General features: G+C 66.3%; 2 protein-coding genes across 4 annotated transcripts; both read right to left on the bottom strand.

Moving 5' to 3' along the window:
* Positions 1-946: 946 nt before the first annotated feature.
* On the bottom strand, positions 947-9,740 carry MPV17 (mitochondrial inner membrane protein MPV17). 2 transcript variants are annotated; one of them, XM_036405181.2, is made up of 7 exons: positions 9,575-9,734; positions 4,220-4,335; positions 3,842-3,934; positions 3,525-3,620; positions 2,155-2,187; positions 1,943-1,995; positions 947-1,859 (listed from the first exon to the last, which is right to left on the bottom strand). In XM_036405181.2, the coding sequence occupies exons 1-7, from the start codon at positions 9,645-9,647 to the stop codon at positions 1,790-1,792; spliced, it is 534 nt and encodes a 177-aa protein (XP_036261074.1). In that variant the 5' UTR covers positions 9,648-9,734; the 3' UTR covers positions 947-1,789. The 2 variants fall into 2 exon arrangements, with proteins under 2 accessions (XP_036261074.1, XP_054374058.1); XM_054518083.1 differs by lacking the exon at positions 3,842-3,934 and having other exon boundaries at positions 2,157-2,187; positions 9,575-9,740.
* On the bottom strand, positions 9,697-25,014 carry CAD (carbamoyl-phosphate synthetase 2, aspartate transcarbamylase, and dihydroorotase). 2 transcript variants are annotated; one of them, XM_036405167.2, is made up of 45 exons: positions 24,909-25,014; positions 24,572-24,711; positions 23,373-23,502; positions 23,052-23,194; positions 22,821-22,962; positions 22,149-22,320; positions 21,096-21,281; positions 20,910-21,022; positions 20,662-20,807; positions 20,446-20,577; positions 19,992-20,225; positions 19,662-19,883; positions 19,172-19,360; positions 18,828-18,952; positions 18,616-18,749; positions 18,429-18,541; positions 18,093-18,343; positions 17,776-18,022; positions 17,479-17,577; positions 17,169-17,393; positions 16,909-17,091; positions 16,611-16,829; positions 16,362-16,529; positions 16,109-16,291; positions 15,932-16,036; positions 15,604-15,852; positions 15,316-15,397; positions 14,976-15,142; positions 14,678-14,842; positions 14,472-14,603; positions 13,567-13,768; positions 13,307-13,497; positions 13,098-13,238; positions 12,896-12,991; positions 12,689-12,827; positions 12,544-12,591; positions 12,038-12,082; positions 11,780-11,934; positions 11,620-11,694; positions 11,304-11,516; positions 10,979-11,104; positions 10,729-10,884; positions 10,550-10,651; positions 10,371-10,465; positions 9,697-9,822 (listed from the first exon to the last, which is right to left on the bottom strand). In XM_036405167.2, exons 1-45 carry the CDS (start codon positions 24,991-24,993, stop codon positions 9,720-9,722), a joined length of 6,768 nt encoding a protein of 2,255 aa, XP_036261060.1. In that variant the 5' UTR covers positions 24,994-25,014; the 3' UTR covers positions 9,697-9,719. The 2 variants fall into 2 exon arrangements, with proteins under 2 accessions (XP_036261060.1, XP_036261061.1); XM_036405168.2 differs by lacking the exon at positions 12,544-12,591 and having other exon boundaries at positions 24,909-25,012.
* Positions 25,015-25,287: the final 273 nt, after the last annotated feature.

Below are 25,287 nucleotides of genomic sequence, written 5' to 3'. Positions count from 1 at the left end.
GGACACACATCCCCACAGCATGGACACACAGCCCAGAGCATGGACACACATCCCTGGGCATGGACACACATCCCCAAACATGGACACACATCCCCAAACATGGACACACATCCCTGGGCATGGACACACATCCCTGGGCATGGACACACATCCCCAGGGCATGGACACACATCCCCAAACATGGACACACAGCCCCAAACATGGACACACAGCCCCAAACATGGACACACAGCCCAGAGCATGGACACACATCCCCAAACATGGACACACAGCCCTGGGCATGGACACACATCCCCAGGGCATGGACACACATCCCCAGGGCATGGACACACATCCCAGGGCATGGACACACAGCCCCACAGCATGGACACACATCCCCAAACATGGACACACATCCCCAGAGCATGGACACACATCCCTGGGCATGGACACACAGCCCCAGGGCATGGACACACAGCCCCAGGGGCAGCACGCCGTGGCAGCTCTGTGGGGCTTCTCTCTGGCATGACAGGCAGGGTATCTCAGACATGGCACAGGTGGATTGTCTCCCTGGCCCAGACCCAGCTCCAGCCCTATCCCCAACCCTTCCTGAACCCTCCCTGGATGCACAGCCCTGCATCAAGCAAGCTCTGACCCCGGCTCCATCATTTGGCTCCATCGGCCTCATTTCACTGCTCTGCAGCTGTGGAGGCACCATCACAGCCCATGGAACAGCTCCAGTAGGACCTGATGACCCCTAAAGCACCATCCACCCTCTGCCAGAGTCCCCTGCCCTCTCCAGCCCCTGGGGCAGCCCACCCCAGCAGCCTGCAGTCCCGAGCCCATGCTCGGCGCCCTGAGGTGAGGCAGAGTGGAGCTGTTGATCCAGAACAGAACAGCTGCTCTGGGACAGCATCTGCAGGGCCTGTGGGACATGCTGGGCCACAAGGGCCATGGGAGTCAGAAGTGAGGACATCCGTTTATTGATGCTTTGACTGCCCACAGCAGAGCCACAGCAGACCCTGCTGCTCAGGGGGAGCATGCCCAGCCTGCGGTGAGCCCAGCTCTGTGCCCGTGGCACAGCCAGCCCAGGGCCAGCCCTGCTCCACTTCCACTCCTCTTCTCCCTCGGGATGAGCCATGGGGAAGGTCAGAGCGACACTCGGGGCAGGAGCACCCTGTGTGCAGGGCTGGGAAGTGGCTGAGCACAGATGGAGAAGAGCATGGTGGGCAGAGCTGCTGCACAGCACAGTGAGAGCAGAGCCAGGCCTGTCCTGGCACCATCCTCTCCCTGGGGCAGCTGTGGCCGCAGGGGATGGTGCTCCCCTGAGAGAGGAGCGGGGTGGCTGCTGCAGGAGCCTGCGTGTCCCCGCCTGCCCACGCCACGCTGCCCACTGCCAGGAATCAGGGCTCCTGTGGCATCAGGCAGGGCACAGGGTGGGCACTGCCAGGAATCAGGGCTCCTGTGGCATCAGGCAGGGCACAGGGTGGGCACTGCCAGGAATCAGGGCTCCTGTGGCATCAGGCAGGGCACAGGGTGGGCACTGCCAGGGCTCAGGGCTCCTGTGGCATCAGGCAGGGCACAGGGCGGGCACTGCCAGGGCTCAGGGCTCCTGTGGCATCAGGCAGGGCACAGGGTGGGCACTGCCAGGAATCAGGGCTCCAGTGGCATCAGGCAGGGCACAGGGCGGGCACTGCCAGGGCTCAGGGCTCCTGTGGCATCAGGCAGGGCACAGGGCGGGCACTGCCAGGGCTCCTGTGGCATCAGGCAGGGCACAGGGTGGGCACTGCCATGGGACTCGGCTCCTGTCTCACATCCGATTCGCCTTCCAGGACAGGTAGCAGTTCCAGACGATGGCGACACACTGGACAACAGCCAGCCTGGGGACAGAGGGGACAGAGGGGACAGGGCCTGCAGCTGCCAGCTCAGGGACAGGGACTGGGTGCTAGGGCCTCAACCCTACCTGTGCTGCAGAGGCACAAAGTAGAAGTTGGCAATTTGCACGGGTGGCCAGATCTGGGCAGAGAAGGGGAGGAGAGGTGAGGAGCCCTGCCAGGGTCCCCTCCCCACACCCACCCCTGCCTGGCACTCAGGGCATCCCACAGAGCCCACGGCAGCCCCATGGAGGAGACGGGACAGGGACAGGGACAGGGACAGAGATGTGGCAGCACTCACACAGTAATTGGTCACCAGGGCATCCAGGTAGTCCTGGAAGAAAAGGGAGGTGTGAGCACTCAGAGGGCCCCCATCCTTGCCACTGGTCCCCAGCTGCAGTGCTGGGCACAGAGCCCCTGCAGCCCTGGCCATGCCTTCCCACAGCCATGAGGGTGACCAGAACCGTCCCCACTGAGAGCCCTTTGTGCCACAGCCAGGGCACAAAGCCAGGGCTTGGCCCCCAGGGTGGGCTGTGAGCCCCCTCCCAGCTCAGTGCTCCCCAGGCCCCTCCTGGGCGGCAGAGATGGAGAAGGGCTCTGGGCTGGGCTGGGAGCCCCAGGTGCTGCGGTGTCCTGGTGCCAGAGCCGTGTCCCAGCCCGGTCCCGTGGCAGCAGGACGAGTCCCTCAGCAGCCTGGCCGTGACTCAGCCGGGAGGGCAGGCTCCTGGTGGCACTGGCCAGCAGCCAGCACGGGGTGATGGATGCTCTGCTGACGCTTCCTCTGCGTGGTGAGAGGCGGATGCGCCCCCAGCCAGGGGTGAGGCTGCTGCCAGCGCTGCTCCAGCCCAGCCCAGCACCCCCTTCCAGGCCAGGGATCCCAGGGCCACAGCCTGCACCAATCACCGGCCACAGCAGGATGCCCCGAGGAAGGCGAGGCAAGATCCATGGCATGAGCTGGTCAGGATGAGCAGGGGAAGATGGATGGAGTGCTCAGAGTGCTGCCCGTGCCCAGGATCTGTTCACGTGTGCCCTCAGGGTGCTCAGAGCACCCCCTGCCCCGGCTGGGGCTTGCACAGAGCCTGAGGAAAGCAGAGGTGATGTGACCCTGCCCCGGGATCTCCTTCCTGTGCTCCGGGGCAGGATGAGGGGCACGTGCTGGCAGTCCCGGTGTAGCGGGCTGGTGACTGGGCATCCCCATGCAGAGGAATGAATCCCAGGTGGTGGCACTCAGGCAGGGCTCCAGCCAGGCAGCACCAGAGAGAGAGGCTGGTGTTGCCGCTCCTGGCAGCCACACGACCACCCCAGCGTGCCTCATCCTGTGGCAGGTGGGCATCCACTCCCCAGTGACTCACCCTGGACACGCTGACTCAGTGTTCACACTGGTTTCCAGCAATTACTGTTAATGGGAGTCATCTCGGTAATTGCTCTGGAGCCCCAGCCAGGAGCAGGGCTGGACAGCACGCCCATGGCACCCGTGTCTGGCCCAGGTGGGACCCGGCACTCGCCCGCAGGACACCCGTTCCAGAGGAACCGGCCCTGGCACCAGCACTTGGACTGGCAGCACTGGGCACCCAGCACTGGGCCCTGGGTCCCGGTGCCTGGGCACGGACACAAACGGGAGCAGCACAGGGAGCAGCTGCCAGGGCCCCACAGGGCAGCAGCAGCACTTACCTGCTGGATCTTGGACCAGTTCTCCTGCACAGACAGGCCGTTGGTGGCCCCTGTGACAGCCAGGAAGCAGCCAAGGAAGCACGGAGCGAAACCCCCCTGCCAGAGAGGAGCCCCAGCTGATGTGAGGAGCTCCTGGTGCTTGGAGCCAGGCTGGCCACGGGCAGCCTCTGAGAAAATGCCCACCCAGCCTTCCATGGCACTGAGGCTGGGCCCAGCTCAGGCACGGGGCTCTCAGAGCAGGCTGGAAACCTGCCACGGGTCTGTCCTGTCCCCGCTGCCCCAGTCCCACACTGCACCCTCACCCATGTCACACCAACCTGGTCCAGGATCACCTTCTTCACAGCCACAACTTTTGTATTCCCTGGGATGAGCCAGTCCAGGATCCTGTACCAGCTGCCCACAACAGGGCCCTGCAGGAGCCACGGGGTGAGGAGCAGCATCTGTCCTCAGGGGTCAGGGCTGGGGCCTCCAGGGCAGGATACATGGCCCTGCTCCAGCTCTGGACCACAAAGACAAGCTCGTCCTATGCTGCCCCTGCTCCATGGAACTGGCCCTGCCCATGGCTGCTGGAGGTGGCACCAGGATGAGCCAACTCCCAACCCACCACCACAGTCCCACCCTGCTGAAGGAGCCCTCCCATCCCATTATCCCATTCCATTATCCTATTCCATCCCACCCCATCCATCCCCACTCACCACAAAGCAGAAGCCAATGCCCATCATTTTCAGGGTGCGGGGGCAGTGGTGCCCGTGCAGCCCCCGCTGCTCCACCAGCTGCTGTGCAATCACATCCCCAGCTCCCATCAGGGCCCCTGCAACCAGCACGGCCCATTTAGGCAGGACAGACCCCCGTGTGACCTGCCCACAGCTGGGCCCCCTGCCCAGGGTGCCTGAGCCTGTTCAGCCCTGGTGGCTCTGCCCCAGCTACAGCTCCCCATGGCCTGCACCAAACCCCACTCTGCCATGTGCCTCAGGGCTCTCACTGCAGCATCTCTGCTCAAAACCGTGTCCAGCTGCACCTGGACAGGGGGCTGACCCATCAGCAAGCCTCCACGGTGCTCTCAGAGAGACCCTGCCCAGCTGCTGCCCGTGATCTCCACCGCAGCCTTTCCCACAGCACCCCAAACCTCTCCCTGGGCACCGGGCAGGTTCTGCCCACCGTGACCCCCTCCCTGGAGAGCAGCTCTCTGCCCGGGCAGGTTCTGCCCACCGTGACCCCCTCCCTGGAGAGCAGCTCTCTGCCCGTGTCCCCCGCCCCACCAGCCGGGCTGGGCAGAGCGTGCTCCCTGCTGCCCAGGCTGCCCCAGCCCCTCGCCACAGCTGGCTGCTGGCACAGCTCCTGGCCCCGTTCCTAGATCAGTGTCCCCGGTGGGGCGCTGCCCGGCTGGGTCTCTGGCAGCTCCTGCTCCATCCCACACCCCTGACCCCTTCGACGTAACTCAGCTGGCCCAGTGCTGCCCCCTCCAGCTGCTGCCCCGGCCCCGGCGGCTCCTGCTCCGTCTCCCCACTCCCCCCGGGACGGTTTCCTGGCAGGTCTCCAGCCCTGCTGCTGCTCTGCTCCGTCCTCGGGAGCCCTGAGCCCAGCAAACCCTCAGCCCGACGGGCACCAGCCCCAGCAGCCCCTGTCCCGACAGCCCCAGGGTTGTGGTACCAGCCCTGCTCCGGGGACTTGGCCAGCGGTTCCTCATGGACAAAGGCCCAGCTCCCTGTCCCCACACCACGCCATGTGGTCCCTGAAGCCCACCGGCAGCGCCAGCCCAGGCTCTGCAGCCCCAGAGAGCACCATCCGCTGCTTCACAGGAGGCTCCATCTCCCACCCCCGACCAGCCCCAGGATCTGGGGCTCTGTCCCCCAGCCCCGAGAGACCCCACACCCCCCATGACGGCAGAGCAGCCTCACCAGCTCACGGGCCACAACGGCACCGGGCAGGGGATGGAGCAGGCGCGGGACTCCAGGTCAGCACAGCCGGAGCACGGGCTGCTGGCACGGCAGCACTGCCCGGAGCTGCACTGTCCGGAGCTGCACTGCCCGGAGCTGCACTGCCCGGAGCTGCACTCCTGAGAGCTGCACTCCATGGAGCTGCACTCCTGAGAGCTGCACTGCCTGGAGCTGCACTCCTGAGAGCTGCACTGCCCGGAGCTGCACTGCCCAGAGCTGCATTGCCCGGAGCTGCACTCCTGAGAGCTGCACTCCTGAGAGCTGCACTGCCCGGAGCTGCACTGCCCGGAGCTGCACTGCCCGGAGCTGCACTGCCCGGAGCTGCACTGCCCGGAGCTGCACTCCATGGAGCTGCACTCCTGAGAGCTGCACTGCCCGGAGCTGCACTGCCCGGAGCTGCACTGCCCGGAGCTGCACTCCTGAGAGCTGCACTGCTCGGAGCTGCACTCCTGAGAGCTGCCCTGCCCGGTGCTGCACTCCTGAGAGCTGCACTGCCCGGAGCTGCATTGCCCGGAGCTGCACTGCCCGGAGCTGCACTGCCTGGAGCTGCCCTGCCCGGAGCTGCACTCCTGAGAGCTGCATTGCCCGGAGCTGCACTGCCCAGAGCTGCATTGCCCGGAGCTGCACTCCTGAGAGCTGCACTCCTGAGAGCTGCACTGCCCGGAGCTGCACTGCCCGGAGCTGCACTGCCCGGAGCTGCACTCCTGAGAGCTGCACTCCTGAGAGCTGCACTGCTCGGAGCTGCACTGCCCAGAGCTGCACTGCCCGGAGCTGCACTCCTGAGAGCTGCACTCCTGAGAGCTGCACTGCTCGGAGCTGCACTGCCCGGAGCTGCACTCCTGAGAGCTGCATTCCCAGAGCTGCACTGCCCGGAGCTGCACTCCTGAGAGCTGCACTCCATGGAGCTGCACTCCTGAGAGCTGCACTGCCCGGAGCTGCACTGCCCGGAGCTGCACTCCTGAGAGCTGCACTCCTGAGAGCTGCACTGCTCGGAGCTGCACTGCCCAGAGCTGCACTGCCCGGAGCTGCACTCCTGAGAGCTGCACTGCCCGGAGCTGCACTGCCCAGAGCTGCACTGCCCGGAGCTGCACTGCCCGGAGCTGCACTGCCCGGAGCTGCACTGCCCGGAGCTGCACTGCCCGGAGCTGCACTCCTGAGAGCTGCATTCCCAGAGCTGCACTGCCCAGAGCTGCACTCCTGAGAGCTGCATTCCCAGAGCTGCACTCCCAGCAGCTGCACTCCCCGGAGCTGGGAGCAGGGGCACAGCACTCATGGAGAACACAGCAGGCACTGCTGTTACTCATCCAGTGCCGAAGGCTCTGGGTACAGTGGCCACAAGTGATGAGGCTGTGGGGAGGGACAGACCTGTCTGTGCATCCCTTCCTCGGCCTGGGGATGCGGCCAGATCCAGCCCCCAGCAATGATTTTGGCAGCAGTGCCCGCCCAGGGTGCCACCAGCACAGCCCAAACACAGCTCCTGTGGGGGCTGGAGCCTTCATCCCAGCCTAACCTGGTGCCCAGGGTGCCCAGCTGACCCCCGGGTTGATGTTCTTGTGGCCAGAGGACTCTGAAAGGGGCCCAAACCTAAGTAGGGCACCACCATCTCCATGGCCATGGCAGTGCCTTGGCAGGAGCAGGGCACTGCTCTCCACAGGCAGAGGGACAGCAGGTCACGGCTGCAGGCACGTGCTGCTGCCCACTGTGTGCAGGCCCTGCTGGCAGCCTGGCCCAGGGCCCAGCATGCAGGAGGCAAAGCCCTGCTGACCCCCAGCCCCGGGACTGCAGCGTGGCCAGCAAGGGTGCCCGGGCACAGTGGGCACAGCCAGCTGCCAGCAGCGCCCTGGCCCGGCCCCAGCTGGCAGCATGGGGGTCCCTGGGAGCAGCAGGACAAGGCTGGAGGCTGGATGGAGCTGGCACAGGGCACAGGCCTGGGAAGCTGCACAGACACGGCACAGGCAGCAGGAGAGGGGCTGAGCTGGGGCATGGTGGGGATCACTTGTGGGAGCTCCCAAGAGAGCAGGAGCGTTTGTGCCCCGCTGGCTGCAGCTGGGAGAGCCCAGCCCGAGGCTGGTGGAGCCATGTCCAGCAGCAGCCCAGCACCCACAGAGGCCGTGCCCAGCCCTGCAGGCTGGCAGAGCCCTGGGGCAGGGCTGTGCCACAGCAGCCACAGCTCCCACCTGAAGCAGCAACAGGCAGAGCACAGCCGAGGCCGGGGCCACGCCGGCAGGGGAGGCGAGGGCAGGGCCAGCCCGGGGCAGCCCCTCCCAGCTCTGCCCTGGCCTCTGGCCAAGCACAGGGGGACGTGCTGCCAGCAATCGACTCTGTGACAGCCGATAAAAATAACAGCAGGAACAGCTAAGCGGCCTGGCAGCACCCCAGGCAGAGGGCACCGTGCCACCCCCCCGCGGCCAGCGGGGCTGAGGGCCAGCGGCTGCACAGGGAGGGGAGCCCCCAGCTCAGCAGGGCACCCCCAGAGCCCGGGGCTGTGCTTTCCCAGCACCCTGGGCGGGCAGGAGCAGCAGGGCAGGGGCAGCAGGGGCAGGGCAGGGACAGTCAGGGCAGGGGGGCTGCAAGCAGGGGGGGCAGCAAGGAGCACACAGGGACCCCCAGCTCCCACCCATCCGCAGCACAGCCCCTGCTCAGCCCCAGGGACACACGGAACAAGCAGGACATGCTCTCCCACCACCCAGACTCAGCCTCAGGTGTGCTGGGGGGAGGGAGCAGAGGAGGGGCAGAGCTGCCTGGTGCCCCAGGGCTACAAATCCTTGGAGCAGCAGAGGCACGAGGGGTAGATTCCTGGAACCTCACGGCTCTGCAAGCAGCAGCAGTGTTAGGGAAACTCAGTGCCCTGTGCAGAGCTCTCTCCTCAGGCAGCAGCTCTGTGCCTTCACTGCTGAGTGCTGGCAAGCACAAAGAGCGGAGCCCTTGTGACTGCCCCAGGCTACAGCTCAGCATCCATCCCTTCAGGTGAGGGGGGCCTGGGACAGTGTCCCCCCGGGTCTGGGGGTGAGGGCTGCGCCTCCTGAAGTCCCCATGAGCACTCTGGCTCCAGCACAGAGCCCTGACAGAGCTGTCCTGAGCCCGGAGCTCCAGCACAGAGCCCTGACAGAGATCTCCAGAGCCGGGAGCGGGCCAGGGCCCCTCCCTGGTGTGACACCCGGGGGTCCCTGCTGAGCCCAGGCCATGGCAGCACCTCCTCCCCCTAAGACAGACCCCGGAGGCACTGAGGGGCCCCTGCCGTGCCTCCTGTGCGGTGACAGTGCCCGCACAGTGGGGCAAGGGGCGTGTGCCGGGGCAGGCCGTGGCTGTGGCAAGGAGGGGCGGCCAGGAGAGGCATATGAAGGGCAGTCTGTGTGCCAGGAGTGGGGCAGGGCAGGGGCTGTGTGCCGGGGAAGGGCAGGGGCTGTGTGCCGGGGCAGTCTGTGTGCCAGGGCAGGGCAGGGGCTGTGTGCCGGGGCAGGGCAGGGGCTGTGTGCCGGGGCAGGGGCTGTGTGCCGGGGCAGGGCAGGGGCTGTGTGCTGGGGCAGTCTGTGTGCTGGGGCAGGGCAGGGGCTGTGTGCTGGGGCAGGGCAGGGGCTGTGTGCCGGGGCAGGGGCTGTGTGCCGGGGCAGGGCAGGGGCTGTGTGCTGGGGCAGTCTGTGTGCTGGGGCAGGGCAGGGGCTGTGTGCTGGGGCAGGGCAGGGGCTGTGTGCTGGGGCAGGGCAGGGGCTGTGTGCCGGGAGCGGAGCAGGGGCTGTGTGCTGGGGCAGGGCAGGGGCTGTGTGCTGGGGCAGGGCAGGGGCTGTGTCCCGGAGCAGGGGCTGTGTGCCGGGGAAGGGCAGGGGCTGTGTTCCAGGGCATGGGCTGTGTGCCAGGGCACGGGCTGTGTGCAGGGAGCGGAGCAGGGGCTGTGTGCCGGGGCTGGGGCTGTGTGCCGGGGCAGGGGCTGTGTGCCGGGGCAGGGCAGGGGCTGTGTGCCGGGGCTGGGGCTGTGTGCCGGGGCAGGGGCTGTGTGCCGGGGCAGGGGCTGTGTGCCGGGGCTGGGGCTGTGTGCCGGGGCTGGGGCTGTGTGCCGGGGGGGCCGTGTGCGGGGCCGGGGGTCTGAGGGCCTCGAGGGCCGGGCTCGTCCCTTACCGGCTGTGAGCGCCTGCGCCGCCCCGGGCCGCCGCGCCAGCAGCCGCCCGCAGCCCCTCCAGAGCGCCGCCATGGCCCCGCGTGTCGCGGCGCGGTGACGCGTGTCGCGGCGCGATGCCGTGTCGCGACCCAGAGCGTTTATTGGTCAGTAGCGGCCCAGCACCGTGGCCAGCAGCGCCATCCGCATGTACATGCCGTTCTCCGCCTGCCGGAAGTAGGCGGCGCGCGGGTCCGAGTCCACCTCCACGCTGCGGAAACGCGGCATCAGCGGCGCCGCCCGCTCCCCGCGACACGCTCGGGGTCCCCGAGCCCCCACTCGTCCCGGAACCTCTGGCACCCCCGGGACCCTCAGGATCCGCCCTGGAACCACTGACACCCCCCTGGTCCTGGCACCCACGGCACAACGGGGCCTGTCCCCCAAGCCCAGCAAGTGCAGCCCCTGTGGCTCCGAGCGCTCCCCAGCCCTGGCCAGCACACCACAGTCCTCCCGCCTCTGATCCCCGGTGCCTTCCCAGACACCCCCAGCACACCGCAGCTCCCACGGCCCTGCCAGTGTCCCAGCGACACCACTGCCCCAGGGACACCACTGCCCCAGCTGCACCACTGCCCCAGGGACCCCACTGCCCCAGCTGCACCACTGCCCCAGGGACACCACTGCCCCAGCACCTCTCCAGAGCCCCCATGCCCCATGGATCCCCCTTCAGCCCTGTATATTTCATACCCGTTCTCCCAGACACCCCCTCCAAACCTCCCCTGTCCCCCAGCACCCTCCCTAGCCCCGCTGCCCCCTCCCCACCTGATCTCGTTGACACGGGGCAGGGGGTGCATCACCACCATCCTCTCCTTGGCCCGGGTCATGATGTGGGGTGTGAGGATGAACTTCCCGAAGCACTGAGGGAACAAACAGAGCCCTGAGCAGGGCAGGGGGGTGCCCGGCCCCCCGAGGGCAGCAGGAGCCAGGCTCCCCTCACTCACAGCCTCGTAGTCCTCGGCCCGCTGGAAACGCTCCTTCTGGATGCGGGTCACGTACAGCACGTCTGTGTCCGGCAGCGCCTCCTCGATGCTCCCAAACTCCTCCTGCACAGCACCGTGAGGTTGGGGGGGACACAGCTGGGCCAGACAGTGTGGGGGCCACCCCCCAGCCTGCCCCTCACCTGCTGGATGCCCCTGGAGGCCACGAAGCTGGTGATGTCGGCGGGCATGCGGAGCTCGGGCGGCGTGACGTAGCGCAGGTGGACGCGGTACAGGGTGAGCAGGCGGGCCAGGGAGTGCACCGTGCGCCCGTGCTTCAGGTCCCCCACCATGGTGATCTGGGGACAGCGGTCAGCCCAGCCTGCCCGGGCCCCCCAGGGCCCGCACGGGGCCCCCTGAGCCCCCGGCCATGGCTCTGGCCCCCCAGCTCACCGTCATGCCGTTGACCGTGCCCAGCTCCTCGCGGATGGTGAAGATGTCCAGCAGTGCCTGCGTGGGGTGCTCGCCCACCCCGTCCCCGGCGTTGATCACTGGCTTGCGGCAGTGCCTGGCAGCCAGCTGGAGCAGCAGCAAGGCAGGGCACAGGCCTTGTGAGCACAGGCACAGACACAACTTCCATGGCCCCAGGGCAGCAGGAGCCCACCCTGGCCCAGCTGGGGACCACATCCCTGCCCATAGAGCAGGTCACCATCCCTGCCCTTGGGGCAGCGTCCCCGGTGCCTCCAGAGCAGGAGGCAGCTGCCCTGACCCCTCTCACCTCGACAGCGCCGGGCTGGGGGTGCCGCAGCACCAGCACGTCGGCGTAGCAGCACATGGTCTGCACGGAGTCAGCCAAGGACTCGCCCTTCTGCACCGAGGAGGTGGCCTCGCAGAAGGACAGCACGGAGCCGCCCAGCCGGCTCATGGCTGCTGCAAACGAGCTGCTGGTCCGCGTGCTCACCTCGTAGAACATGCTGGCCATCACCTTCCCCTGCAGGGCCGGGCTGTCAGCTCGGGGAGCCCTGGCACCCTGCCCGACATGGGGCTCCCTCGGGGTGCCCATGCCACAGGTGAGTGCTGCGGGGACGGCTCACCTTGAGGATGTCCAGGCTGCGCTCCTTCTGCACCAGCATGCGCAGGGTGTGTGCCACGTTGAACAGGTGGGACAGCTGCGGGGACAGGTGGCACTGGGGCTTAGCGGGGGCACAGGAGGCACCACAGCCCCCAGAGCCCCCTGCCCGCCCGGCTGGGCACCTGCTCCTTGGAGAACTGCCGCACAGAGAGGACGTGCTGCCCGACCAGGGGGTGCAGCAGTGGGGAAGTCTGGAAGTGGGGGGCGCGCTGAGGGGACGTCTGGCGCGGGACAGGGCCCAGCGGGTGGAAGTGGCTGTCCTGGATCACTGCTGAATCTGTGGCACCGAGAGCAGGCAGTCAGCCCACGGGGGTGCCCTGAGGAGCCCAGCCACCAGCCACAGACCCTGGATCCCCACTGTGGGCCCCTGCTGCACTCACCCGGTTCCGCTGCCTTCCTGCTGCCCTTCTCACGAGCGTCCTCAGCTGGGTGGGAGAGGGGAGCAGGGGTGTTAGGGATGTGGGGAGAGGTGGCACCCTGGGCCCTGCTCTCGTCCCAGTGTGCTGCCAGTGTGGCACAGCCCTGCTGGCACACGGCAACACCAGGTGAAACCAAGATGGGCATGACGCAAGAGTGATGGTGAACCAGAGACAGGCAGTCCAAGCCCCACGCTGTGCTGTGACACTCTCCCTGCTCACCCTGCAGTTCCCAGCTGGCCACCCCCCAGCTGACACTGGCAGTGAGGGTCCCCGAGGTGCCACGCAGGCTGGGGCAGGAGGGAGCGGGCGGCACGGCCGTGCCCTGTCCTACAGCGCCCAGCCCTGGTGCTGGGTGCCACAAGGGGCCCACGGGGGGCACGCAGGCAGCCCGAGGCCTGCAGGGCACCTGGGGGAGGGGATGCACTCATGGGCTGCACGTGGTGCCGTGTGAGCCCCCCCGACATTACCGGTGCCTCGGGCGCCCGGGCGGTGCGCGGCTCCCAGCCTCCGGAACGCTGAACGGGACACAAGGGCTGGCGTCAGCGGGGCCGCCCAGCCACGGTCCCAGCCCCGGCCCCCAGGAGCGCGCCCACTGCCCGCCCACCCCCCTACCTGGCAGCTCGGGGTCCGAGGCTCGGTGGATGCGGGGCGGGAGGTGGAAGCGCGCGTCCCCCGCGGGGCCGGGCCGGCGCGGGCTGGGGGCTCGTCCACGCAGCGCGTCAGCAGCCACGGGCCGGGCCTGCTCGGGGGGCTGCAACGAGAGACCAAGCTGGAGCTGGGGCACGGAGGGACCCCTGCCAGCTCTGTACACCCCCCTACCTTCACAGTCTCCTTGCTGGGGGCAACGTGTGGCAGCAGCGCAGCTCCTGAGGTCCACTTCCTCACATCCTGTCCATAGCCAGGGGGCACCAGCACCTGCAGCCACGGCAGGGAGGGGATTAGGGAAATGGGCTCAGCACTGGGAGAACCCCTGTGATGGGGGACACCCTCAATACAGGAAGGAAAGGAGCCAGGACCTTACCTGCCCATCAATGTAGGCAACCTCCCCACGCAGGACCACCCTCCGCACTGTGCCCTTGACCTGCATGCCCTCAAAGGGGGTCCAACGGGCCTTGGAGAACACTGTGCTGCTGGGGATGATCCACTCCTGCTCCAGGTCCACCTGCCAGGACAGCGGGTCAGAGGCAGAAGGGTGGGGGCTGCACCTGGGGCGGGAGGGCAAGGACACACCTCCACATAGGTGTCCTCCTGAGCTGGCAGCCCAAAGATCTTGCGAGGGTTCTCATAGAGGCGCTGCACGATGTCCTCCACGCTGAGCCTCCCCTCAGAGACGGCCGTCAGCAGCAGTGGCAGCATGGTCTCCAGGCCAGGGTACCCAGGGGGCGGCTCCTGCCCCAGCTTCTCCTCCAGCGTGTGGGGAGCTGCAGGACGGGGCTGTCACCGGGCTGTCCCCACCACCTTCCCCACGGCCACCATCCCTGGGGACTAACCGTGGTCAGTGGCAAAGCAGTCGATGATGTCCAGGTTCTCCCAGAGCGCCTCCACGTCCTGGCGGGTGCCCAGCTCCGGCCGCACGGCTGCACGGCCCTTCCCCAGGCGGCCCAGGTCATCCCGGCTCAGGAAGAGGTGGTGCGGGGCCACCTCGCACGTCACCGGGATCCCTCTCTGCTTGGCCGCCTTGATGAGGAGGATCTGGGGCAGCCGTGGTTAGTGGGTGTTGTGTGATTTCAGGGTTTACCCCAGAACCCACGTTTTTCCCCTGAAGATTCCCTCCCAGGTGTGTCAGTCACCTCTCCTTTCCTCTCCCTGACCCCTCCCAGCACTGTCTGTCAGTCCTGGCATTCCAGAAGGGCATTGAGTGATTGGCAGATTCAAAGGAAGCCCTCTACCCCTGGGGGCCATTGGGCCATCCAGGTGTCCTTTGTCCCTTTGTCCCTCCCCTCCTGTCCCTGCTTGGTGGCTCCCTACCCCTTCCCTGCCCCTCTCCCCAGGGTTAAAGGAGCAGCAACCACGGGCTCAGGGAGTTCTGTGGGAGCTGGTGCTGCATTCAGAGGCCTGAGGGCCAGAATAAAGCTCTGGATCCAAACCCTCCATCAGAACCGACTCCTTTCCTTCACCATCCCCTTAAAGCTTCTCCGGCAGAGGGAAACCTCAAGAGTTAACCCCACCACCACTGGAGCCCCGGCCTGCCTGGACTTCATGTGCCCAGCTGCAGCACCCAGCCAGCCAAAAGTGTCTCAGGGGTGAAACACCACAGTTGCCACTATTTGGTCCAGACGCAGGGCCAGACAAGCCAAGGCACGTCCCGTCCACCAATACTGGTCATATTCCAATAAGTGGGGAACCCAGTGGGCCCCGTGCTCCATCCCTAGAACCCAGAGCTCGCCCTGCTCACCTCCTCCCTGCGGGCCACGTGGCAGATGTGGACAGGGCGCTGGTACAGCTGGGCCACCATCAGCACGGCGGCCACCGTCTGCCGCTCGGCGTGCGCCACGATGGGCAGGTGCCGCGGCCACTGCTCCAGGTGCTGGGGGGACAGGGCTGGTGGGCACCGGTGCCAGGAGCCACCTGCCCCGTGCCAGCCCCTGCCCTCCTGCTCACCTCCATCCACAGCGACACGTCGTCCATCCGTAGGCTGGAGAAGGTGTCGTTCAGGTACATCTTGAGCCCGGCAGCCGCCCCAGCCAAGGGGCCCAGAGTGCCAGCATTGTCCAGGGAAGCCCCCAGGAAGAGAGCAAAATCGCAGCGGGCCCCAGCCTCTGCCAGCTGCACAACAAGAGGCGGTGGGTGCTGCGGTGGGACCAGTCCCGCCACCAGCAACGAGCCCACCGTGGGCAGTGAGCCCACCACGGCTGGCACAGGAGGGGATGCGAGCACCAGGCTGGCAGCAGCTCCTCACCTTCTGTGCCAAGGTGAAAGAGGTGGCATCGGTGACAGCAGGGCTGGTGTTGGGCATAGCACACACCATGGTGACACCCCCGGCCAGGGCGGCCGCCGTGCCTGATGCAAAGTCCTCCTTGTGGGTGCCACCCGGCTCACGGAGGTGGACGTGGACATCGATCAGGCCTGGGGAGTGTCAGTGTCAGCACTGGCAGCTGCTGGCCACAGGGGACATGAGGGACAAGGCCATCCCCCCAGTGCAGCATGGAAACATCTCTGCAGTGCCTGCAGATGTGCCCAGCCCGGCTCCCAGCACTGCCCCTGTTCTGTGCTGTGCCCTGGGGCCACTGAACACCCACCTGGCAGACGGATGAGCTTCTGGGAGGTCATGCAGTCCACGTGCATCTTCAGTGGGGGGGCTGCCCCAATCTGGCCCAGTGCCTGCAGAAAGAGCAGCCGTGAGGCAGGACCCAGGGGCAGGAGCAGGAGCCAGGGTGATGATGCCTGTCCGAGGTGGCCCCCAAACCCAACCCCTGCACAGTGACACCCACGCACAGAGCCTGCCCCGCAGCACCCACAGCAGGGCTTCTGCAACCCTACTTTGCTCCCTTTCCTTGCAGCCACGGTCCCCAGGTGCCCCAGCCCACCTCTACGAAGAGCTTTGTGCACTTGATGTCGATGATGAGGGGCACGGAGTAGTCGACAGCCAGGCGCCGGGTGCGGTAGCCCTTGGTGACAAAGGAGGAGAGGCGGCGGCCGCCCGAGTTGCGCATGGACAGGTTAATGACCATCTCAAAGTGGTTCTCGGCCAGGTAGTCCAGGATGCTGCGCTGGCTCTCCCGGGCGCCAGCCTCGCTGCTGTCTGCCTCCTCAAAGTGCCAGTCCACAGCCTTCACCTGCAGGCAGTGACCCCGTCAGGGCCCTGCAGCACCCCGGCAGTGACCCTGGCCCCGCAGCGAGGCCCCCAGCCCTGACCTTGATGCCATGCTCGGTGTAGAAGTCGGCGGTGCCAAGGCTGGCATACAGGTTGTAGCCCAGGCTCTCCAGCGTCCGCACCGTGGGCAGCAGCTCGCTCTTGTTCTGGAACCAAGCAGGGGCCGGTCAGAGGGCAGAGGGGGAACCCCAGCCTCGCAGCAGTTTGACCCCACGTACCTTGTAGCTGCCGATGGTCAGCAGAATGTTCTTCTTGGGGATCTTGAAGCCGGTGCTGAGCATGGCCTTCAGGTACGCCTCGCAGCGGTTCTCCCCAAAGCAGGCAACCTCGCCTGTGCTGGTCATCTCCACACCCAGCACCACATCAGCGCCCGCCAGGCGTGAGAAGGAGAACTGGGGCACCTGAGGGCAAGGGGATGCTCAGGGACTGCCTGGCCCTGCACCCCAGCCTGGCCCCATGGCCCCCACTCACCTTGACGCCAACGATGCCTGTGCCTGTCATCAGCCCCACGGGCTCCACATCCTCACCCATGATCACCTGGCTGGCCAGAGCCACCAAGTCCACGCCCAGGGTCTTGGAGACGAAGGGGAAGGAGCGGGAGACACGAACATTGCACTCTATCACCTTCAGCTGGTCATCCTGGAGAGAGGGGACAGGATGAGGCAGGGCTGGGGATGTGGGCTGTTCTCCCCTGGCCATGCAGTCCCTGGTCCCAGGTACCTTGGCAATGAGCTGCAGGTTGAAGGGCCCTGTGACCTGCAGCTCCTGCCCAATGGCGTGGACAATGGCCTTGATGCGCTCCAGCGTCTTGGGGGTGATGTCCTGGGGGGGTGTCACCAGTGTGGCATCACCTGAGTGCACCCCAGCGTTCTCCACGTGCTCTGAGATGGCAATGGCCACCACCACACCGTCACAGGCCACCGCGTCCACGTCGATCTCCTGTGAGCAGAGCACGGTCACAGCCTGTCCCTGGGCTGGGGCTGGGGCTTTCAGGGGTGGAGCAGCCTCCTGGGCAGACCTTGGCCTCCTGGATGAACTTGGAAATGACAACTGGCTGCTCCTTGGACACAGCCACAGCGTTGCTCAGGAACTTCTCCAGGTCACTGTCCGAGTACGCCACGTTCATGGCAGCCCCGCTCAGCACGTAGGAGGGGCGCACGACACACGGGTACCCCACCTTGCAGCAGAAGTGCTTGGCTGACTGTGGGACAGAAGGAACTCAGCACACACACACACAGAGCCACCCTGGGGCAGCCCTGTCCTGTTCTCTGGGCCCACCTCCATGTTGGAGAGCTCCTTCCAGAGGGGCTGGCTGATGCCGATGGAGTCCAGCAGGCGGGAGAACTTGAAGCGGTTCTCGGCGGAGTCGATGGCCTCCGGGGAGGTGCCCAGGATGCGGCACTGCTGCCGGTGCAGGGCCATGGCGATGTTATTGGGCAGCTGCCCGCCCATGGACAGGATCACACCCTCAGGGTTCTCCAGCTCGTAGATGTCCATCACCACCTGCAGCACGGTGCGGGGCAGGGCTGGGACAGAGCCATGGCAGCCCTCACCCAGCCCCGCAGCTGGCAGGCCCCAGGCCCCTCACCTCAAAGGAAATCTCGTCAAAGTAGAGGCGATCACACATGTCATAATCTGTGCTCACTGTCTCAGGGTTGTAGTTCACCATGATTGTCTTGAAGCCCATCTGTTGGGGGTGGGACAAGGTGAGCCCAGAGCCCTCAACCCCTACCCAGCCCCATCCTCTGAGCGGGGACACCCATCCCTCACTCCACAGGGTGGAGGTGGGACAAGGTGAGCCCAGAGCCCCCAGCCCCTACCCAGCCCCATCCTCTGAGCGGGGACACCCATCCCTCCCTCCACAGGGAGCTAGGGCCCGCCTGACCTTGCGGAGCTCCTGGATGCAGCCAACAGCACACCAGTCAAACTCCACACTGCTGCCGATGCGGTAGACGCCAGAGCCAATGACCATGACGTGGGGCTCACGGAAGCCCAGGTCGTGCTCAGAGCCGTTGTAGGTCAGGTACAGGTAGTTGGTTTGGGCTGGCCACTCTGCAGCCACAGTGTCGATCTGCTTCACCACCGGCAGGATCTTCAGGTCGCGTCGCATCTTCCGCACGGCCAGCTCGGTGCTGCACAGAGCTGGGTGAGCGCCAGGAGCGAGGCAGGGAGCAGAACAGGGCCGCCCCCTCCCCGTCTCACCTGAGCACGGCCAGGGCCACCTGCTTGTCGGAGAAGCCAAGCTGCTTGGCGCGCTGGAGCACGGCGGGGGGCATGGTGCCCTGCTGGCCACGGTAGGACTCCAGCAGCACCGCGTGGTCCGTGATGTTCTTCATCTTGTGCAGGAACCAGCGGTCAATCTTGGTCAGCTCGTAGAGCCGCTCGATGGAGTAGCCGGCCCGCAGCGCCGCTGCCAGCACGAAGATCCGCTTGTCCGTTGGCGTCTCCAGCTCCTGCCAGGCCAAGGGTTGAGGGTGGCCGAGGGAGGCAGGTGGGCACCTCTCCCCCCAGAACGGCACAGCCAGCACCAGTGCTCACCATGTCTGACACCGGCTTCACCGTGTGATCAAAGCCCACGCAGTTCTCGTCCACCATCCTCAGAGCCTTCTGGAACGCCTCCTCAAAGTTCCTCCCGATGGCCATGACCTCCCCTGCAGAAGGTGGGGTGAGCAGGCGGGTTCCGTGCCTGCCACGTGCCCCACCAGTGCTGTCCCTCTATGCTCACCCACGCTCTTCATGGAGCTGCCAATCTTGGTGCTGACACGCACGAACTTGCTGAGGTCCCAGCGCGGGATCTTCACCACGCAGTAGTCCAGGCTGGGCTCAAAGCTGGCCGTGGTGGAGTTGGTGACGGAGTTCCTGAGGAGGGGATGGGGTCAGCAGCCGGGGCCATCCCACCAGGGCAGCGCCCTGTCGCACAGTGTGGTGGTACCTCACCTGAGGAGGGGCAGGGGGATGCCCAAGGCGAGTTTGGCAGCCACATAGGCCAGTGGGTAGCCAGTGGCCTTGCTGGCCAGGGCCGAGCTGCGGGACAGCCGGGCGTTCACCTCGATGATGTAGTACTGTGGACAGCAGGCAGGCAGGGTCAGAGGGTGCCGTGGAACAGGCCAAGCCAGGGACACGGTGACACGGCCAGACCCACGGTGTCCCAGAGATGCTGCAGCACGGGGGCCTGCTGTGGCACAGCCTTGTGGGACAGCTGGGGCAGGAGCAGATCCCCCAGGGCAAGGCTGGCCCGGGATTGGGAGAGGGAGCCAGAACCCGAAGGGGGCTGCAAGTACCTGCTCTGACTCAGGGTTGAGGGCAAACTGGATGTTGCACTCGCCCACGATGCCCAGGTGCTGCACCACCTTGATGGCTGTGCGCCTCAGCATGAAGTACTCGGTGTCATTGAGGGTCTGGCTGGGTGCCACCACAATGGACTCGCCCGTGTGGATCCCCAGCGGGTCCAGGTTCTCCATGTTGCACACCTGGCAGCAGAGGGGTCACAGCTCCATGTGCTGTCCGTGGCGCATTCCTCCCAGTTCCCAGCACATCCTCCCCTGCCCAGTCAGGACTGGACCACACGGGGTGTCCCACGGGGTGGACACCCAGCATAGGGGTGCAGGGCTCTGTTCACAGGGTGCAGCCACCAGTGGCATACCGCAGCTGTGCCAGCACTACCAGAGGCACTGGGGAGCCCTCCCTGGGGACAAGGCTGGGCACAAGCCCCCAGTCCCTCCCCCACGTCCGTCCCTCTGCAGCAGCCCAGGGCCTCCCTCCATCCCGTACCGTGATGCAGTTGTTGTAGGCATCCCGCACCACCTCGTACTCAATCTCCTTCCAGCCTTTCAGGGACTTGTCCACCAGCACCTGGGAGGTGTGGGTGAAGGCCTGGCTCACCAGAGCCACCAGCTCCTCCCTGTTGTTGGCAAAGCCAGAGCCCAGCCCTCCCAGGGCGTAGGCAGAGCGCACCAGCACCGGGTACCCCAAGCGCTCAGCTGCTGCCTGTGCCTGCAGGGAGCAATGGGGTCAGGAAGAGGAAGGGCAGGAACAGCAAGGGTCAGGAACAGGAGGGACAGGACCCTGCCCTGCCCCACAGCCCCCCTGAGCATCCCAGACCTGCTCCAGGGAGGCAGCAGCCTCGCTGGGCGCCACGTGTTCCCCGATCTCCTCCATCTTCTCCACAAAGACCTTGCGATCCTCCGTCATCTCAATGGAGGCCATGGGGGTGCCCAGCACCCGCACACGGTACCGCTCCAGGACACCCGCCTTGGTCAGCTCCACGCCACAGTTGAGGGCTGTTTGTCCCCCAAAGGTCAGCAGCACCCCATCAGGCCGCTCGTTCCGGATCACCTGGGGGCACGGGGAGGTGGCCCAGAAACCACAGCGGTGGGTCCTGTGCTTTCCAGCTGCCTCCTCACCTGTGCTGCTCCCCAGGTCCCTTCCAACCCCACCCAGCCCTACCTGCACCAGGCTCTGGGCCATCCCCCAGCCCAGCCCCACCCTGATCCCCCAGCTCTGCCATCCCTGCATTCCCAAATCGCCCTCTCCCAGGCAGCATCCCGGTGCTCACCTGGGTGACGTACTCAGGGGTGATGGGCAGGAAGTACACCTTGTCTGCCAGCCCCTTGGAGGTCTGCACTGTGGCAATGTTGGGGTTGATCAGCACCGTCTGGATGTTCTCCTCCTTCAGCGCTTTGATGGCCTCATGGGGAGCAGAGGGGTCACTGCTGGTGGCCCTGGGCTCCTGGGGCCACTGCCACCCCCCTGCCCTGGGACTGGCACTCACCTGTGACCCTGAGTAATCGAACTCGCCTGCCTGCCCAATGGAAAGGCCACCGGAGCCCAGGATCAGCACCTTGCGGGGCCGGGCTGCCTCCGAGTCCCCCGCTGGTGCCTTGCTGTAGGTCAGCCACTCCTGCAGGCGCTGCCGCACTGGGGGGGATGTGGCAGGCTGGGGACAGGGCTGGGGACATGCACAGCCCCATCCTGCAGCCCTTGGCCCACCGTCCCGCTGTCCCTCACACTCACACCCACCTGTCCGGGCGCTGCCCTGCCCGTCCCGCAGGTCCCGTGCCGCCTCCACGAAGACATCAAAGAGACCCTCCAGGTCCGTGGGGCCGGCGCAGTGCTCGGGGTGGAACTGGACACTGTGGAGGGGGTCAGGCAGGGCACGTCCCACAGCCACCGCCCCCCAGCCCCCTGCTGCGGCCCCAGGCCCACCTGAAGAAGGGCTTGTTCTGATGGACCAGGCCCTCGTTGGAGGCGTCGTTGGCGTTGGTGAAGAGCGGCAGCCAGCCGGGCGGGAGGCTGCCCGCCTGCACGGCAAAGCCGTGGTTCTGCGCCGTGATGAAGCAGCGCCGCGTGTCCTCGTGCACGCACGGCTGGTTGTGCCCGCGGTTCCCGTACCTGGGAGGGTACGGAGCCATGATATTTTCTGAAAAATCCTTTCCTTAGGATTTTTTCTCCTGAGAAGCTGAGAGGCCTCAGGAACAAAATGTAAACATTGATTATCTGCTGCTGTGGAATGCAACAGGTGCATCTGGGATTGGTCCAATGTGGTTGTTTGTAATTAATGGCCAATCACAGCCCAGCTGTCTCAGACTCTCTGGTCAGTCACAAGCCTTTGTTATCATTCTTTCCTATTCTATTCTTAGCCAGCCTTCTGATGAAATCCTTTCTTCTATTCTTTTAGTATAGTTTTAATATAATATATATCATAAAATAATAAATCAAGCCTTCTGAAACATGGAGTCAGATTCTCTTCCCTCATCCTGGGACCCCTGGGAACACCACCACAAAGGGGTACACACACAGCTGTCAGCCAGCCCCTGCAGCCGAGAGCCTTGCGCTCACTCTGGACCCACACTTGTTGCAGTTTGGGGGATCCCAGGGGGCCCCCCAAGCTGGGTGTTCGCGGGTAGCAGCAGGCAGGCAAGGAGACTCCACACAGCTTCTGAGGGTGCTGATTAGAGGAGGGTGCTAATTATTGGGGGTCCCAGCCCCAGGAGCAGCATGGATTCTGAGGGAGAAGGGGGAGGCAGGGAGGGCCTAGGGAGAAAAGGGCCAAGAGAGGAAAAGGCTCAGAGAGACTCTGGTCTCCTTGCACAGCCCAACAGGGAGATTCAAAGTGGGCGTGGAATAAGACTTGGGACAATGGGTTTACAGATCCATGATCCTCCAGGGGAGGATCACAGGCTTGGAATAAGCCCTACATTTTTGAGGGGTGAGACAGAGCATCCCATTGAACTAAAATGTAACACCACACCCACTCACTTCATCTTGTAGGTAGAGGCACCGAGGGCCAGGGCAAGCAGCTGGTGGCCCAGGCAGATGCCAAAAATGGGCTTGGGCTGGGGTGCATCCAGCAGCTGGCGTAGGCTGGACACTGTCTCCTGGCAGAGCTGTGGGTCCCCAGGGCCATTGCTGATGAACAGCCCGTCAAAGTCTGTGTCAAGAGAGCAGCAGGGTCAGAGTGGGGCCCCCAGCCCCTCAGCATTACAGAGGGGTCCCCAAGGTGCCCACAGGTTCACTGCAGGCACTCCTGGCTACCAGCAGAGAAACACTCTGAGCCTGTGGCTCCCCTGACACCCCAGCAGGGTTACAACCAAGGTGTTCTGAGCCCACAACACCCATTCAGGTGGCAGCAAGGCCCTGCCAGTCCCCCATGGTGCCCTGAGCCACACCAATACCACAGTCCAGAGTCCCCCATGCCAACCACAGCAAGGCACCCCGAGCCCACGGCCCTGCTCCTGTGGTGCCACACTGAGGGCCCAAGCCCTAAAGCCCCCAGGAATGATGGCACCAAGGCTCCCCACCCCACAGGACACAGGTGAGCAGGACACAGGCGCCTGCTGTCCCCAGCACCAAACATGCAGACAGGGCCACACCCATTCCCCCCACCCCCCCGGTGGGACCCCAGACTGTCCCCAACCTCTGCCATCTCACCTGCAGGGTCCAGCGGGTGGTCCCAGGGCACCACAGTGACAGTGGCCCCCCGCTTGCACAGGCACCGTATCTGGTTGTTCTTCAGGCCGCAGTCGAGGGCGGTGACACGCAGGGACCCGCCCGGGTTGAACACTCGCGGTGCCTGCGGGAGGGGAGCGGATCACCCGGGCTGCTGCTGGGGCCAGCCCTGCACAGCCGGGGCTGCACAGCCCCGCTCAGCCCCCAGCGCACCTTCAGCGACACCTCCTGCACCAGGGGCTTCGTGTTGGGGTCCTCAAAGGAGAGGCTCCCCCCGGGGGTCCCATCCGGCACCAGCTTCCCCAGCAGCGTCCCCTTCTCGCGGATCTTCTTTGTCAGCGCCCGGGTGTCCACCCCTGCAAGTGGGCTGTGAGACACAGCCCCGCGGCCCCAGCCCACCCCAGCAGGACCCTGTGCCCCAAATTCCAACAGAGGCTCCAGCCCCAGGTGGGCAAAGGTCGACAGAGACGGGTCTGCTTTCAGAACTTGCAGACCCACAGCCCCCACCCCCCTCTGCTGTCTCCCCGGTCCCACCTTCCAGCCCAGGGATGTTCTGCTCCTTCAGCCACTGGTCCAGGGACTGGGATGCGCTCCAGTGGCTCGGGGTCTCTGAGCACTCGCCCACCACCAGCGCGGCCACGTGGATCTTGCTGGACTCAAACCACTGGGGGGACAGAGGGTGAGCAGGCCAAGGCAGAGGGTCACCAGCCCAGGAGAAACCCCATGGAACACTGACCCCGTTCCCAGAGCACAGGACCAGCCCTCACACTGCTGGGCTGCCACTTGCCCCTACCTTGCCCACACCTATTGCAGCGAGGCTGAGCCTTAGTTCAGCAAAGTTCCTCTGGATTAGGGAGCCCCAGAATGGGGTGTTCAGGCCCCCACAGCACTGCTGGACCGCAGCCCACCGCCCACATGGTCCATGCCATGGGAGCCCTCAGCTTGGCACAGCTGCAGGACAAACCAAGCCCATGGGGAAGCACCACTGCCACTGGTCACAGCCTCGCCAGCGAGGTCTGGCCACACTGGTATGTCCCGTACCATGGGATCAGGCCACTGGCTCCTGGAAGCACGGGCCACAGCACAGACCCACCCAGCACAGCCCGGAGAGGGCTGCTGACAGCGAGACCCCACAGGGTGGGCGTGGGGAGGCCAGCGAGGCACGGCTGCAGCAGGGCTGGACTCTGCCCCGGGACAGACGGCGTGGAGGCCAAGGGGCTGGAGGGCGCTGGGGCCTGAGCAGCCCCTCTGCCCAGCCCCAGCCCAGCCCTGGGACAAGGGCTTGAGATTCCCACCCTGCCACAGAGCCCTGCTGAGGAAACACAGAGCCTGCACCCCACGGGCTGCCAGGGACACATGGCCCGCACCCCACGGGCTGCCAGGGACACAGAGCCCGCACCCCACGGGCTGCCAGGGACACAGAGCCCGTCCCAGGGGCTGCCAGGGACACACAGCCTGTCCCACGGGCTGCCAGGGACACACAGCCTGTCCCACGGGCTGCCAGGAACACACAGCCTGTCCCACGGGCTGCCAGGGCACCCCGACCCCAGTACTCGGGCTCTCCCCAGCCCTCACCATGTCAGACCGCACTGCGACCCTACAGCGTCGGAGCCAAACCTCTCCGTGCCACCATGTGCCACTCGCTGTGCCCTGGCACCCGTCCCGCCCTGCATCGTCCCGTAGTGCCACCGCCACAGCGGCACCGGGGCGGGACACGCAGCCCCCCTGCTCACCCTGCTGAGGCCGAAGACGTCGGGCTCGTCCCGGGGCACGCCGTAGTTACCGACCAGCGGGTAGGTGAGCACCAGGATCTGCGCCTTGTACGAGGGGTCGGTGAGGGCCTCGGGGTACCCCACCATGCCGGTCTGGAACACTGCGGGGATCGGCACGGGGTGACGGGGGGACGGAGCCGGGCACAGCCGGGCCGATCGCGGCCCCGCGCCCCCGACAGGCCCCACGGTGGGGCCCGGGCGGAGGGAGACAGCGGGCCGGGCCGGATCCGCTCCTTCCCGCTCCTTCCCGCTCTCTCCCGCGCCGCCCCACGGCATCCCGGCCCCCGGACACACTCACCGACCTCCCCCGCGGCCGCGGCCCCGACGGCCCCGAAGGGGCGGCCGGGCAACACCGACCCGTCCTGCAGCACCAGCCGGGCCATGGCGCCGCCACGTGCGCTCCGCTCCGGGACTCCGCGGCGGCCACCGAGCAGGGTGAGCCCGCCCGGCTGCAGCGGCGGCGGGAGGATCCGGGGCGGGGCGGCGCCGGCACCGCCCCCGGGGCGGGACAGCGGCACCTGGCGCACCGGCCGATGGCGGGGAGCGACACCCGGAGCACCGAGCGATGGCGGGGCGATGGCCGCGGGGCGGAGGAGAGCATCGAGCCAGGGCCTGACCGCCGTTGGCGGGGCACGGCCGGAGATGCCGGCGGAGGCGACACCGGAGCCCCAGCGGAG

The sequence above is a fragment of the Molothrus ater genome, chromosome 32 (genome assembly GCF_012460135.2).
Source record: "Molothrus ater isolate BHLD 08-10-18 breed brown headed cowbird chromosome 32, BPBGC_Mater_1.1, whole genome shotgun sequence".
Taxonomy (NCBI): domain Eukaryota; kingdom Metazoa; phylum Chordata; class Aves; order Passeriformes; family Icteridae; genus Molothrus; species Molothrus ater.
The sequence above is the reverse complement of the archived record's forward strand: the minus strand, read 5'-3'. Positions and strand labels throughout refer to the sequence as shown.